General features: G+C 32.2%; 2 protein-coding genes across 3 annotated transcripts; both read right to left on the reverse strand.

The window, feature by feature from the left end:
• Positions 1–6,442: 6,442 nt before the first annotated feature.
• On the reverse strand, positions 6,443–8,904 carry LOC130989319 (actin-depolymerizing factor 5-like). 2 transcript variants are annotated; one of them, XM_057913282.1, is made up of 3 exons: positions 8,783–8,904; positions 8,332–8,591; positions 6,443–6,887 (listed from the first exon to the last, which is right to left on the reverse strand). In XM_057913282.1, exons 1-3 carry the CDS (start codon positions 8,801–8,803, stop codon positions 6,737–6,739), a joined length of 432 nt encoding a protein of 143 aa, XP_057769265.1. In that variant the 5' UTR covers positions 8,804–8,904; the 3' UTR covers positions 6,443–6,736. The 2 variants fall into 2 exon arrangements, with proteins under 2 accessions (XP_057769265.1, XP_057769264.1); XM_057913281.1 differs by having other exon boundaries at positions 6,443–8,591.
• A 2,844-nt stretch (positions 8,905–11,748) lies between these two features.
• LOC130989320 (uncharacterized) lies at positions 11,749–15,631 on the reverse strand. The gene is made up of 3 exons (XM_057913283.1): positions 14,260–15,631; positions 13,015–13,360; positions 11,749–12,190 (listed from the first exon to the last, which is right to left on the reverse strand). The coding sequence occupies exons 1-3, from the start codon at positions 15,417–15,419 to the stop codon at positions 11,921–11,923; spliced, it is 1,776 nt and encodes a 591-aa protein (XP_057769266.1). The 5' UTR covers positions 15,420–15,631; the 3' UTR covers positions 11,749–11,920.
• Positions 15,632–16,249: the final 618 nt, after the last annotated feature.

Raw genomic sequence — 16,249 nt, forward strand, 5'->3', positions numbered from 1 at the left:
TGTTAGCCAACATTTTAAATGACTCAAACACAAGAATGATTAGGCCATATTTACTTTTTCTTAAACATGTGGGGCCTTACACTTTACAATACTAATTCAACACTCCTTAGTCTCCGTGCCCAAAAGAAATGGGACATGATTATTGGGACGGAGTGAATACTTTTATTCTACTTACAATAACTTTATTAAAATTCGTGTTCAACATAAGATAAGACTATTTTTATAGACGGATAAAAAATTACTTTGTCTTTTAAAATTTGTATACTATTTTTTTTTTTCTTGATGCTTTCCGTATATATTTTGATTTAATGCATAAAAGTTATACTCATAGTTCCATTTCTTCCCCTTTTTTTTTTGAAACAATTTCTTCACATTTTTTACTCCAACACTTATCATAAAGTGTTCTGACATGAATCAATATAAAAGTAAAATAAGCTCTATCCTACGTGGCGAAATAGAATCACTCTATTCTAATTTTCCTCAATTCTCATTCATTCTTATTTTTTTTTAAATTTTTAATCAACAAATTTCTATATATCTAATTTCGAACCTATCATCAACAAATTTCTATATCTAATTTGTTATGCATTAATTATATCCCAATCATATATATCTAATTTCGGCCTCATGCAGCCACGTTTGAGCTCTTATTTTATTTACTTCATCCTATCATCTTTATCTCTTTCTCTTGATTTTATCTATAAATTTATTTATATATATTATAGCAAAATAAATCTTATCCTACGTGGCATCGTATAATCACTTCATTCTAATTTTTCTCAATTCTAATTCATTCTTATTTATTTATATATTTTTAATCAATTTTTACATTATAGCAAAATAAATCATATCCTACGTGGCATTGTATAATCACTTCATTCTAATTTTCCTCAATTCTCATTCATTCTTATTTATTTATACATTTCTAATCAATTTTTACATTTAAAAACTATTAAATAATCATATAAATTTATAGATAAATTCTATACTATTAAATAATCGTATAAAACTATTAGATAAAATCTGTACTATTAAATAATTGTATAAAACTATTAGATAAATCCAACATATCTATTTAATTATAAATCCTACATATATTATAGCAAATAAATCTTATCCGGCGTGACATCGTATAATCACTTCATTCTAATTTTCCTCAATTCTCATTCACTTGAAAATTTTAACTTGATAAAATGATGGCATCCAGAATAGGAATCCTTATACCCACTTAATTGAGATTGTTCCAAGTGTGACTAAAACTTAAATAAAGTATATAAATAAATTAATCCACGAAAAGCAATCAATTATTCATTTTTTAGAAAAGATATTCTTCAACTAAATGTTATAAATAAGTAAAATACATGCCTATGCCCAATCTATATCTATATATATATATATATATATATATAGGGGAATGCTAAAATAAAAACGCTTCTTAAAATATAAATTAGGAACCATTTTCAGCCCTTAGATCATCAAGATCTACGGTTGATTCATCACCTTGTTGGATAAATTCATGGTCCTGAGTTCGAATCCCAAAGGTAGCAAAAAATTATTTTTCACAATTCATACCTTTATACAATTTATTCATGCGTGTTATACATAAAATTCATGCATTTTTGCTGGTTCGTAATTCTTAAAATAAGGGTGGTTTATTGAATAACCGCCCCCTATATATATATATATATATATATATAAAAGATTTATATTTGTATTTTATTTTATTATATAATATTAGTTTAAGTTTATCACATCATACTCACAAATTAATATGTACATATATATATAATGTATTTTTATATAGATGTATTTACTTAAATAATTAACTATATATATATATATATATATATATATATATATAATTGAATATGATTTCAAATTTGACGATGTCGTTTAAAGTTTGAGACGAGATTATTCTCATAACTTAATTATAGTTTCACAAATTCTAGACAAAATGATACTTACAAGTAAGTTATAATCTTCAAGCTCCATACAAGATGATGCTCGAAATTCAGATGTTGTATTTTAAACTCCAAAGAATATGATTTTCAAAATTTTGACGTTCAAATGTCGTATGTGGTCTTTAGATCTTCATATTATTATCTGGTCTTATTAGGTCCATATGAGATGATACTCAGATGACATATGTTTAATTAAATTATTTTTTATCCGTCAAATTTAAAGAATTTGAACAAACTTAATACTCCCTCCGTCCCCCAAACATCTTCCTAAGAGATGATGACATAGGTTTTAATAAAAGTTAGTTATGCATTTGATAAGTGAAAAATGGATCCCACAAAAAGTGAAATTGTAAGAGTGATAATTAGTGAAAGTGGAGAACGAGTCCCACAAAAAGTGAAATTGTAAGAATAATAATTAGTGAAATTATTTTAAAAAATAGGTTAGGAAGATGTTTTGGAGACGAACCAAAATAGAAAAAAAAAAGGAAAATGTTTGAGGGACGGAGAGAGTAAATATTATCGAAATATGATTAACAGTAAATGTGACACATCAATCGTACATCATATCATACTTCAAATTTACATATTTTTTTCTTCTAAAATATTCAATCCCACATCAACTTTTTATAAACTTCATCAAATGAATATTTATATAAAAATGTATTTCTATAATCACAACCTACATTTAATTGGCGAAAGTGATTAAGATTAATATTATTTCAAATATTGTATTTGTTGGGAACCTTGTGGAATATCCTAACCTTTGTTTTGATGATACCAAAATTCATAGGACTTATATGTAATAGACTAGAATCGTTTAGAACTCAAGTGTTAGAGTTCGTTTCTAGTTTAGTTGCGGTGTCGAAGACTGAAGACTGAAGACTGAAGAACGAAGACTGAAGAACGAAGACTGAATACTGAAGACTGCAGATACCAACTGAAGTATCAGTTGAAGAATCAGTTGAAGACTGATTATTTAATGCGCGCAAAGGACTGATACTAAAGTCAAGTCTCAGTTGAACATTCACCCTAGGACTGATCTTCCAACGTTCAGAGGAAGCTACGTACGCACAAGTACAGCCGCATTAAATGCAGAGATCTCAAAAATATCTTATCTCTGCAGAGGTCATTCCTATCTGGTGGTTACTTTTCAGAGATGTCACATCTCCTGTCCATCAAAGAGAGCCGTTTCCACACAGACAAGGAACCTCGAAGATTGAAGCCTCAGCCCAAATTCGAATTGCTCTCCAACGGAAGAAATCTTGAGGACGATTTACGCCAACGGATCTATTCAAGAGTTCTCCTACAAATAGCGCTCGAGGATCACTTCAACCTTCACCGATTCAACGACATAAGCTGAAGCTCTGCCAAAATTGCTACTCAGCCTAAAGCTTAACCGCCCCAAAGCTTGAATCGAAGAAAAGAATTCCAAAGCCAAAATCAGTCACTGCTGATTACATACATTCTCTTAGACCCTAGGCATATATCTGTTTACCCAGAAGCCAAAGGTCAAACTTGCTTCAAAGAACTTGTTCTTTGTAAGTATAGTTGGCACTCGTTCAAACCTCCTCCCCATAAGAGTGTTTGAGTGGTTCGGAGTTCAGGAAGGTACTCTGAACTCTGAGTGAAAAGTCTGAGCACGAGGTGTGCTTAGCAGGGAAATCCTACGCGAGGTGTGTGGGTGCTGAAGAAGGGTTTTCTTCAGTTTACGGTTGTGTGCACCAGGCAAGCACACGGGTACGGTTTGCAGTGCACCAGTGAAGCACTTGCGGAGTGGATTGTTGGTCTGATCAACCAACCGTGGATGTAGGAAAGGGTTTTTCCGAACCACGTAAAAGTCTCTGTGTTATTTACAGCTTTCGGTTTTACATTCTTACTTGTGCTATTTCAATTGATAAAACTGAACACTGAATAATAGCAAAGAGAAACTTTAATCCAACAACCTGCTCCACCGAGGCTATTACGAAACTAAGTTTAATTTCCGCTGCGTATGTTATCAATCTGACTGAACTATCATCTGATAGTAAGGAAGAGTGATATCATCTCTATCTTTGCAAACACGACTGAAGCCCTTACTTGGATCAGTTAAGTTCCAGTAACTTAACTGATAACTCATTACTGAAGAGCATTCAGTATCAGTCGTCAACCCTGTTGGTCAAAACTGATTTCAGTAAAACAGGAGTCCTTATTTGCGTGCAAAGTTTCGTTTTGATCTCTGACTGAGATCCCTCTGATTGAGGTCAGTAGATTAAGTCAAAAATAGCCTATAGGTGTATCCCCCCATACACCTATTCGAGACCCTCAGGACCTAACAGTATTACTAATTTAATTTGATCATATCAAATTAATTAAAGAAATAATTTATATATAAACTATTTCATATGTTATAGTAATAAAAATAATTATAAATGACAACATAAAATAATTCTCGTCGAATTTCGACGGGTTAGATGCTAATTTTTATAAATAGACAAATATTTGTGTAATCATTATTCATTACCCTTGAAAGAGTGCTTACCTAAGGATGAGAATGTAAACTCGAAGGCAGCGATTGGTAGGTTCGGTTCATATACAAAAACTGTTATTCTAAATGATTACAAATGTGGTCTAAACAATCTAAAGCCCACTAACATTCATATTATGACTGGTACGCGCCCGTGCGATGCACGGTTAACATCAAAATTAAATAATATTTAAAATAAATAAATATAATTAAAATATAAGTAAATGTAAATCATTTGTTTAAAAGTGAAATAATTCACATCAATTACTTAATAAAAAATATGAATATGAAAGCATATGAATTTTTAATTTTCAATATTTGAAATATTTAATTTTAATTAATAATGAGTACAAATATGTAAATTTATCCGGTCATTTTGTTTAAATACAAATTTTATAAAAAAAGTTTCCAAAAAATTGATTTTTCAAAAAGAGATAGGATTTATTTTCATAAATAACAATTGCCAATTAATTACTTAAATTAAAGAACTTTAAATTGAGCTAATATAATAAAAATAAAACAAAATTACTATAAAAAAAAGAATAAAGATAAAAAGTCGTAACATTATATTGAAAGAAAGAAAAAAGAAGAGTGGAGAGAGGAGAGATGAGAGAAAAAAAAATAATTTTTATGATTTCAAACGATTCTAACTTTTTCGAGTTAATTTTTTATATATATAAATTTTACATCAAATTAAAGATCTTGTCATGATCTTTAGTTTAAGATCCATATTGAATATTTTTTATTAATCGAATTTGATGATTTTTAGAAAAGAACAAAAAAAAGGAGAAGTGAGAGAAAAATTCATGGAAATCATATTTAATCAAATACTATATGGATGTTAAAATGGGTGAGAGAACGTGTAGATGAGGGAGATAGGAGAGAGAAAGTGGATAAAATAGGTGATAGATGAGAGAGAAAAATTGGCGCAAAAAAAGAGCCGTTAGAAACTGATGTTTCATATATATATAGATAGATAATGGGCCATGAATATATATCTATTTCAATGTAACAGCTACAACATCTCAATCTCAATTAATGTATGTATAGGATACTGGGTAACATTCATATAAAAATTAAAGACAAAATTAAAACTCGCCAAAAATTTGGAAATATGAAAGCTCTTTTGCATGCCTCAACTTCGAAAAATTCTGGTATCTCCACAATTCATGATTAATAACTTCAATAATAATTTCTGAAGTATTAAAATCGAAATAAATGCATAATGTTAACATATGTTAAATGAGACCGGTACTCATATAATATATATATCCTATCATTCTTCTATATATACATATCTATTTATAAAAAAAATTAAGATACATATTAATTAATATCAATATGATTATATATCATGTAGACACTACTTTTATATTCACGTTATAAATTCATATTTTATCAATATAGAAAAAATAGCATATACTCCCTCCGTCCACTAATTGTTGGCCTAGGAGGCAAAACACGAGTTTTAAGAAAAAATGTATTTTTATTAGTTGAGTGGAGAAAAGGACCCACAATTTACTAAAGTCAATGCAATTAGGCCACAATTTATTAAAGGGACCCACAATTTTGATTAAAATATGAATATAAACTTACCCAAAATAGATAGGACATAAATTGGTGGACGAACCAAAAAGGTAAGTAGGCCAACAATTAGTGGACGAAGGGAGTATAAAATAAATTTTTAAAAATTCATTCATCTTCCTTGCTTTTTTTATTGCATAAGTATTTATTAAATTTTTTTATGTTCAATAATAAATCACTCTCAATAAATAATTAACTTAATTCATTCAATCTATCAGCTGTATGATTATAATTGATCTTAAATAAGATTTTATTAATTTTAATTTTGAAAATCTTATTTCAACAGAAGCAACTATTAAGTCTATTATAACTATAAGTGGGCCACTTGCCCTCGCTAGTCGCCACACAAAAACGTACTAGTACATTAAAGAGAGAGAAAAAATAAGAAAAGAGATTTATGTGAAAAGGTACCAAGTTGTTAATCATTAGTAACCAGATTATTAGGAAAATACAAAGTGTTTATTAGAGGGCTCCAAAAAGATGATATTCTCACTGTATTTTCTAAGTTGATATCCTAATTTAATCACATATATATATATATGTGTGATTATACAAAATACGAGATTAGAATACAGTGACAAATAATACATCATAGTTATTGCAACGACAGTAAGATTAAAAGAGATTAGATGCCGATATCATGATTAATTAGGTTTATCTTAATTGTGGAATTAGGGTGAATAATTAGTTATTTAACTCTATCCTTAATAACATCGAAGCCCATCTCAGTTGGATCAGTTGCTTGAACTTCATAGTGAATGCCCTCTAATGCCCTCCTTAATCCATCTTTCGATGTCGCATACAACATTTTTGCCCTAATCCTCGAAGCACTTGGCGCCCTAAAAATGCAAAATTGGAATGTAAGTAAATTCATCATTAACAAAATACAAGTAATTAATCATCGATTTCTATTTCAAAACGTAATGCGGCTCAATTGATAAGACATTTTTCATTTAACAATTAAATCGAGGGTTCGAGTACTCATTACATGGGTAATCATTTCTTCAATTTTTATTATTTATTTTTTTTTGTTGGGGGTGTTAATATACTAACAAATTAGAATAGATTTATAGGAGTATAAAATTTGTTCCAACAAAACTTTATGATTTACATGGGCCTTGTTTTATACTTAGTATTACGAATACTAATACAAATGATTACTTAATAGTTTTATTAGAAATTTAATTTTGTTAGAATATCCTTGTAACTAAAATTAATTAAGTAAAAATGAAACTTAGAAAATAAACATGACGATAAAATTAGAGGATGCTTAATTAATTAAAAGTATTTTTTTATACTACATTCACATGATTCTTTTTTCAATTTTATGAGTTATAACATTATACTTTTCAAAAATTATCCAATAATTGATTCAAAAAATATACTAAAATGACAAATGTTTCTATAAAATAAAATAAAATATAATATAAATTTACATTCATAAAAAAATATTTATTAAAATAATTCTTTTTTATGTGTGAATGCAAGCTGCTAATTCCAATAAAACTCTATAAAACATTATGAATTCTATGTGAAAAATGACGTATTCAAGAAAATGAATTTTTCTTCGCCTATAAGATTTGAAATTTAAATCACAGTTTCATTCAGCAACGTGTTGAATTTATCGTGAATTTTTACGATTTAAAGATTAAAAATAATTCTTATTTATACCATATATATATATATATATATATATATATATACACACACACACATATATATAGGGAAAAGTTCTATTGAGAAAGACAAATATTTAAAGAAATGAGAAACAATTTCATCCATTGATCATGATCCATCAAACGGTCCAGAATTAAGAATAAATCTCGTGTCCAGATTTCGATGAACATATCAATAATTGTGATGAACATGCCAATATTTTTTTATGAACGAACGTATTTATTGAAAAGATGTATTTGTTTAAAATTTCGCACTCCAGGATTCGATCCCAAACGTTCAATAAAATTATTGCTATGTTCGTCCAAAACCATTGACATGTTCAACATTCATAACTTTCAGAAAAAAATAAAAATAAATAAATAAATTCTCCATAAAACCTAACCATATATATAAACTCATTTCAACCACTCCCTATAATCCAAAATATTAATTCGTCATCTAGATTTAAGTGAAATCCAAATAACCATAGAAACCTTAGGCGAGTGACTAACGTGCTTAATTATATGATATGGATGACGTGCAATGATAAAATAAAATATAGAAAAAGACAAGATAAAAAATAGCACAAGTTGTAAGAAAATGATAGTTAAAGAAAAAGGAATGGACCATGCGATGAAGAAGATTTTGCTCTTCCGGCAATTATCGACGGTGACAAAGTCGAAGTCGAAGACGGCGTAGCGGCAGTCGTCCTCTGGCAGCGCCGCCGCGAGGTCGTCGTAGCCCTCGGCGGGACCGCCGACCTTGTCGACGGTGAGCTTCTTCGAGCCCTCATCGAATTTGAACACTATGTATCTATGCTCCTTCTTCCACTTCATCTCCATGAACGAGTTCTTGCATTCTTCAGTCACCCACATTCCCGTCATCGCCTGCATATAGGGATAGAGCTAAGATTTTTAAAATGAACTGACAAAATTATTATTTTTATTTAGAAACAAGTTTGGACGTACGAAATTAAAATTTTATATATAAAAAAAATAGAAAAACATGCATATAATCTAAGTATAATATTTAAAAGAATTGATCGGTTGATTGTTAGAGAGAGAGAGATGTAAAATACCATCTTGAAAGCCATCGCCATGAGAGAGTTTGTTACAAGTTGAGATGTCAATTTTTTCAGTAGCAAAAAAGATTATGAAAAATATGTGAGTTGGGATGATGAGGAAAGTAGTAAGTTTATGAGGTTTATATAAGATTTGGAGAATGAAATTGCCATCAATTTAGGCCTATATTTACGATTCAAACCATATGGTATATTTGTTTCCAATATTGGGCATACATGCATGTGTTATAGTCTACGTTCTAAATTAATAATGATATCGGTGAACCTTCGGAGTAATACTTTATTAATTTCTTGTTTCATTTAATATTTTTCGAGCATAAAATGAGATGCGAAATAAGACATCAATTTCTAAATTAAAGCAACTTTACCATATGATCTCACGTTGGAAAAGAAGAGAGTAATGTTAGGGTTAAATGCGATGATCAAATAATAATATTGTGATTGTAATAAGAGTTGAAAATTAATTTTGATAATCCCAATCAACTTTATGTTAAATTTAGTTAATTAATTATGATGACATGGAGCTATACAATGGTCCCATCTTGGGATCAAACACCTTAATCCTCTATGTATTTGAGCACCTCAACATTATCTTAGCGTCTAAGCAAAAGGGTTGAATTTTTTATTTATTTATTTATTTTTCTTGCATAAGTATGCATTTCACATTAGCATTTGCAAATCCCAATCTCGAGTTTTCCCATAAAAATCCCAAGGAATGTAGGCCATAACATTAATTCGGTCTCATATTTTATTTACTTATACTACTCCTCCCATTTTCGAATAAGTTTTATACTAGTATTTGATACTCCCTCCGTCCCACCGTTTGAGTCCCTTATTCTATTTTGGGATGTCCCAAAATAATAGTCCATTTCTTAAATTTAAATTAAATAAAAATATTATTTTACTAAACTATCCTTATTCAATATTTCACTTAATGTAGTCAAACATAGGATTAAGTGAGATGATTAAATACATGCATCTTCCTCAATGTTATCTATATTGAATAGAACAAAGAGAATAAGAAAAGAATCGACCATTGATGTTTCATCACTCTACCCATAAACATTCTATTTTATAAATACTCTAACATGATTTGTTGGTAAAATGCACAAAAGTTGAGGATAAAATAAAAACTACGAAATTAAATTACAAGATAAAATTTTGACCACTAAGTAAGTCATATAGAAAATCAAACTTCATTAATAAGGGTATAATAGACAAAAAACACATAAATTAATATATCTAAATAAAATTAAATGTGTTTTCTTAATATGTGTGAAAATTGAAAGGGGACTCAAACGGTGGGACGGAGGGAGTAATTACTTATACTTATGCACATGTCCGGCCATAAGGCTACACGAGAGGTGCAATCGCCCAATATTCAATATTGCATTCTTTCATCCATCTACAAAAAATAGTATCTTTTGTCATTTTGGGATTTTTATAAAAATATGTCCCTTTTCATTTTTGAAAACTTTCTATCACATGGTGGACCCCTTTCTCCATTCACAATACAATTAATTATCATTATTGATCTCTACCCACAATAGACTCAACTATTTTTTTTTTTATAAAAATTCGTGTCTTTCCTTCTAGAATTATTTTTTGTGGACGAAGAGAGTATTGTTGAACCGGAAAAAGTATTTCGAAATTCATTCTATTTATTTTTCTTTTATACTCGACTATACTAGACTCGTATAAATGCTTCTTATTTTGCCTAGGATCCACAAATGTTGAGGATGAGATTGCTATTTTATATGGAGGTTTTATGTGTGTGTGAGGGAGAATCAAGAAAATTTAGAGTATACAAACACTAAAGTCTAACATTGTCTATCAATCCAATGAGGTAATGCAATTGGGGAGGTGAATGATGAGGAGACATGTTTCCTTGCGTTGGTGTCCCATTGTATCACCACTAATTTCTCTTTTATCACATAAATAACGATGTTACATTTTAAAAGAAAAACTAGTTTATTTATCTATTTTTAAACGAGACATCCATATCAAGTCCACAAAAGGTCTTTACATCTTAGTCTTTGATGTAATTGTCCCTTGGTATCGAGCTTTAATCAAATCGGACCAATTTACTTATGATTAGAGTCATAAAGAAATGACTAGCTCTATAATTATTTGATCGAACGAGTATTTAACAAACGATCTTGAGTCGATTAGTATTAGTTAGATATCTAATTATTTGATTGTATCGAATTTTAATCAAATCGGACGTCAATATACTTATGATCAGAATCGAAAGAAAATATTAGATCTATGATTATTTGATCGAACGAGCTTTTAACAACAATTAGATTTACAATTATTTGAACGTATCAAGCTTTAATCAAATCGAACACCAATTTACTTACAATTAGAGTCAAAAGAATTGATTAGATCTATAATTATTTAATGGAACGAGTTTTTAATTGACGATTTTAGAGTCGATTAGCAGTGGGATTGGAGTGAAGCTTGAAAGTTCGATTTTGCCCCTAAAGGAGAGATAGGAAAACCATGTGGGTGGGCCCAATTTCTTAGCTTGCATATTCTCAACTTCTTTTTAATGGAAGCATTCTTCTTGATGATTAATATTGACATCCATTCTATCTAAAAGTAGTTGATAAACCTAAATCCCATATTACAACAAACTCTTTTTATTTCTGTCAATACCTTGTATGAAGTCATATTTTCATCATTACAAAAATAAAAAGAAATGAACCCCTAAACAACATCATCACCAAAAATTACACCTTGAAAAAGTTATATACCCTAATTATAGAATAATTAACCCTAATCAATTATAAACTAAAAAATGAAATCGAAATGCTAAGAAAGGATTGTATATCCTAATTAGGTATATAATCAACCCTATTCAATAATTACAAGAACTACTATCTAAACAATGATCTGCAGTGAGTAAATGTTAGAGATGCATAATGCCATAACACAACAATAAAATCTAAATCAAAAGATGCAGAACTTAATTTTTTCCCTTTTTTTTTTATTGAACAAAGCTGGCTACAAGATAAAATCTCAGATATGCACAACTTGCCACTGTCCTGGCAATTATACCTCCCAAGCAGAATAATAAAATTACAGATTGTACAACAGTAGAGGGACTTACTCGACGAGCAGACACAACGGCTACACAACGTGCGTGTGCGTGCTTCTGGGAACGAAACCCGCCCTATGACTTCTACTGATAGGGAGGTGAACGTAGACCTCGTGGACATCCTGTTTATAAACCTCCCCCCGGTCCCTGTCTATAGCGTAGCACACATACACAGTGTCGATAACGTTGTCCAGCACGTGAACGAAGAATCCCAGGACCATGATCAGCAAGATCCACGCCATGAAAGCAACGAAGTACGCATCATCGCCAAGATGCACCGCAGCTTTTAGAAGAACGCACACCTGTGTACGAGGAAACACATTTGTTTTCAGTCCCCAAGCTACAAATGTGGCTGCATCGGAGAAACTATATATTCTTCCCTTGTTCAACAAAAGAGCTCGAGTTCCGTAAGGTAGATGATATAAACAACGCAAAGTCGGAGGAAAATTACGTAAGCATGTCATTAAGATAGAGGATAATGTATGCGTACCTAATATTCTTCGGAAAAAAATACGAAAATAAGAACACTTTTGTTTTTGCATTTGAAAATCATGCCCATCACAAGTTGAAGATACATGAGAAAAAAATCTCCAAAAAACACATACTCCTATATAAATACTTTATAAGATGGTAACTAAAGATGTGCACAACCAATAATATATAAATACACAAAACCCGAAACGACACACATAAGCCTAAATACCAAGTCAATATTCTTGAGTCATCTTCGTGTTCAATTATCATTATAGCGCATCAGATTATAAAGGATGTATAGGAATAATCCGCAAAACAAATTTGTGTATAACTGGCTCTTCTATTTATCTCTCTGTGGCTACAAAGCTAATGGTGAGGCATGTGGAGTTTATGGCAGCTGAAAACTTAAAACTGTAACAAGAGAAATTACACATAATAAGCTCATAAACTGAAACAAATACGCCAAACTTGTTTCCAACAGTTTATAGCTGGCAAAAAGAAAGTAACAAGTGACTTACACACACAATGAGCTCGAGAACTGAAACAGCTATGTAATTAACCGTTTCCAATTAATTTAGAGCTCTAGTGGTATCCTTAAGTGGCTAGTCAATGGGATTTCTTGTGTTCAAACTACAATAGGAGATGTACTTACCAGTATGGCATAGATTGCTGATAACACAAGGATGATTCCAGAGAGTATTCGAGTGGAAACAGTTTCGACAATCACTGCTGATAGAAGGTTGCGTTTGAGAAGCTCATATGTCATCCTCGCAGCACTGCAGTATGCTTCACCGGTTATGGCGGCAAAGTTTATGGTGAACTTGTTCAGGAAATCAACTGCCGACAACAGGGCATTGGCACAGCACCGTAGAATAAGGTTGACAATCCCAGATGCATCTTCTTGTCTTGCATTATCGACAATGGAACGAACAAGTCGGACAATACAGATAAGCAATCCTGAGAAACATATCGTGCCAAAGGAGGGGCCAAATGCATTCCTTCAGTTATGAAGAGAGTGGCAGAAGTCAGAAACAAGACCGATAAGACATAAGACCAACACTCATAACAGCACAAAAAGTAAGATACGGAGATATGTAATGTTTAGCAGGCAAATAAGGATGGGTAGAATTCAATTTCTGCAAGGCCATGAACATAAACTGGTGAGCGAGCATCATAAGCTAGCAAGCTCCCAATTTGGGAAAATGAAGAGATAGTCCCATCACGGGTTTACTAGCTTTTTCTATATTTACATGGGAACCGGATATATAGGGTAATATACGAAAATATTTCTACAATCACTTCCCAAAGGTTAGTAACGTTTTAGAAGTCACCACTAATGCACAATAGGTGAGCATAGAATAGAAAAACATACAGAAAAGCCAGAATTCCAATTTACTAAAACAAGATAAATTCAGCTATTGAAACAAGCAAGTTTTCAAGAAATTGCACGAGTGTTAGCAGAAGATAGCTCTTTCGGGTTTACAATTGGTTGAAAAGGCCAAAAAGAGAACATTTTACTACTAGATATCTTGCTTCACGCATCAGGTAAAACCCATCCCCACGGAGACGCAAAAGGCTTTTATCTCGACAGCTCAAGACAACACATCAAAACGCAAGACAACATTCAGCTCCAGATACTATACCCTTAAACATCTATTAATAGAATTGCTAATGCCTCCCTTAAGACTATACAACTGTGGTCTTACAAACAATCAGTGCATAAAACTCTCTCTCTCTCTCTCTCTTGATAACACGTGCTAAGCAAAACTAAAGAAGCTCCAAACTGCTAGGATTCTATTTTAAGGACATAGCAAGGCAATAAACTAATCATGGGAATGAAACACCATAAGCATGCATTCCATAAACTACACACACCGAGCAGATAGTAAAACACCACCTCAAGGAGCTTCGTATCCCATGCTTTGGCGGAGAATCATCCTTGGAGAAATACCACTGTGCAATAGTCCCACTGATCACATACACCTGAGCTTCCACCATAACAGAGGAAGACCACAGCATTGTCAAGATCGCCAACGTGTAGTAAGCAGGCACCCAGCTATCCTGCTTCCACACGCACACATACTCCCCATGGTCTTCCCTCGGCACAATCTCACCATTCGAGCTGGAAAACACCAAGAACAAAACAATCGGCACATAGTACACGACCAGCCCCAGAGTCAGAGCTGGAAGAGCCCCAAACAACCCTAAGTTTTTCGACAGCGCAGTGGAGGCCACACCGATAACTCTCACAGTCAGCTCAATTCTATGCCAGTTCACCACAAATATCCACACAATCACACCAATTATCAAGAACACGAAAATTAGGACAAAAATCCGATACGCCAAGGGGAAGGCCTCACTGCAGGTGGAGCTAACTGTGCAAGCAACAAACCAATACACGTTCACGAAAATCGGGACAATCACGAAGAAAGGAAGCGAGGCATAAACTATCTGCTTAGTGTAATGCTTGAGCAACAAGAGCACCAAGAACATAAACGGCACGCTGAGAATTAGTGTGACTACGAGAGTCCAAATCAAGCTCTCCAACACACTAGCATCACTAGAATTCAGCCAATTAAACCTGCCTCCTAAATCAGATGAGTAATAAACCAAACTAGCTACAGCATTCCAATTTGGGGAATTGGGGGAATTCGAATGCAAAACCTCGAATTGATTCGATATTGTAGAATTCGAAGAAGAGGGGGAGAAGGGGCTCCGAACTCTGACGGAGACGCAGGAGGAGGAGGCGGCGTCGTAGGTGAAATAGGAGAGCTCGTGGCGGTGGGGGTTTCGGTTGACGGAGGCGAAGATTCCGAAGGCGAAGGTGGAGAGGAGGAGGAGAGAGAAGAGGATGAGGAAGGGGAGGTCTTTGAGGGAGCGAGGGCCGTAATTGTAGGAGATCTGGAGGTATTGGGCTTGGTCTTCCTCAGCTTCGGAGATGGAAGCTATGGGTGGTTCAAGAGTGGGATATGGTTTAGAGAGGAGGGGCTGCGTGGCCGTGGCTGCGGGATCGTGATGGGCGGCGGTGGAGGATGACTCCTCGGGGGTGGTGTCCATGGCGGCGACGCGGCGGAGATGGTGGCGGTGCGATTGTCGGATTGTTTGACTACTGCATTTGACATGGGAATTGGGGATCGTGATTTCATACTTGTCCTAATTCAATTTTTCTTTTTTTTGCTCCAAAAAGTAAAAATTTTAGTAAAAAATTAACCGACAATGTCTACTTCCTATCGCCATTTCTCATAATTATCTAATTTTTGTAAATTATGATATCATTTTTTTACTTGATTATGATACTATCATTTTTAAAACGTTGACATTCGACAGGTTTTTGTTATTATTTAGGCCAAATAAATATTTTAAATAATGATGTGATAATAGACTCTAATTTATTTATTTTTTGGACTTTATATTTTCACTGTATTTATGACATTATTTGACTCGACTCCACATGTTCACGTGTAACATATATGTAAAATTTATACTGCGTGAGATATTGCAAATGTTGTTTTAAAGATTTTGTTATAATTATAAATCTGATGAATTTCTTTTTTTTTTTTAATTTTGACGATTAACTCCAATATTGATCGGAGTAATTTGTGAAAATCTTCGTAGTAGAATGGGAGTACAAAAAATTATGAAATTTTGCATGAAAGACCTAGAAATAAAAAGTTTTTTTTTTTTTCTTGAAGAAGAGTATGAATGTATGTATGTATCATACAATCATCTCTTCGTCTCATTACAAATGTCTCATTACTTTTGGACATGAAAATTAAGAAATATGTAGAAAAAAAAATAAAGTGAATTGATTAAAAATTACTTAAATATTAAGTATAAAGAGAGAATATATTATTAAAAAAGAAATAAAATATATATAATGAGACATT

The sequence above is a fragment of the Salvia miltiorrhiza genome, chromosome 6 (genome assembly GCF_028751815.1).
Source record: "Salvia miltiorrhiza cultivar Shanhuang (shh) chromosome 6, IMPLAD_Smil_shh, whole genome shotgun sequence".
NCBI lineage: Eukaryota > Viridiplantae > Streptophyta > Magnoliopsida > Lamiales > Lamiaceae > Salvia > Salvia miltiorrhiza.

What these genes read in the sequence shown, in the direction of transcription:
- LOC130989319 (XM_057913281.1), bottom strand. Translation starts at nt 8,803, where the DNA reads ATGGCGATGGCTTTCAAGATG. An exon ending in TGGCGATGGCTTTCAAGATG is followed by an intron (nt 8,592 to 8,782) that starts GTATTTTACATC and finishes CCCTATATGCAG; the next exon opens with GCGATGACGGGAATGTGGGT.
- LOC130989320 (XM_057913283.1), bottom strand. Translation starts at nt 15,419, where the DNA reads ATGGACACCACCCCCGAGGAGTCATCCTCCACCGCCGCCCATCACGAT. An exon ending in GGGATACGAAGCTCCTTGAG is followed by an intron (nt 13,361 to 14,259) that starts GTGGTGTTTTAC and finishes TCATAACTGAAG; the next exon opens with GAATGCATTTGGCCCCTCCT. An exon ending in CAGCAATCTATGCCATACTG is followed by an intron (nt 12,191 to 13,014) that starts GTAAGTACATCT and finishes CCTCGTACACAG; the next exon opens with GTGTGCGTTCTTCTAAAAGC.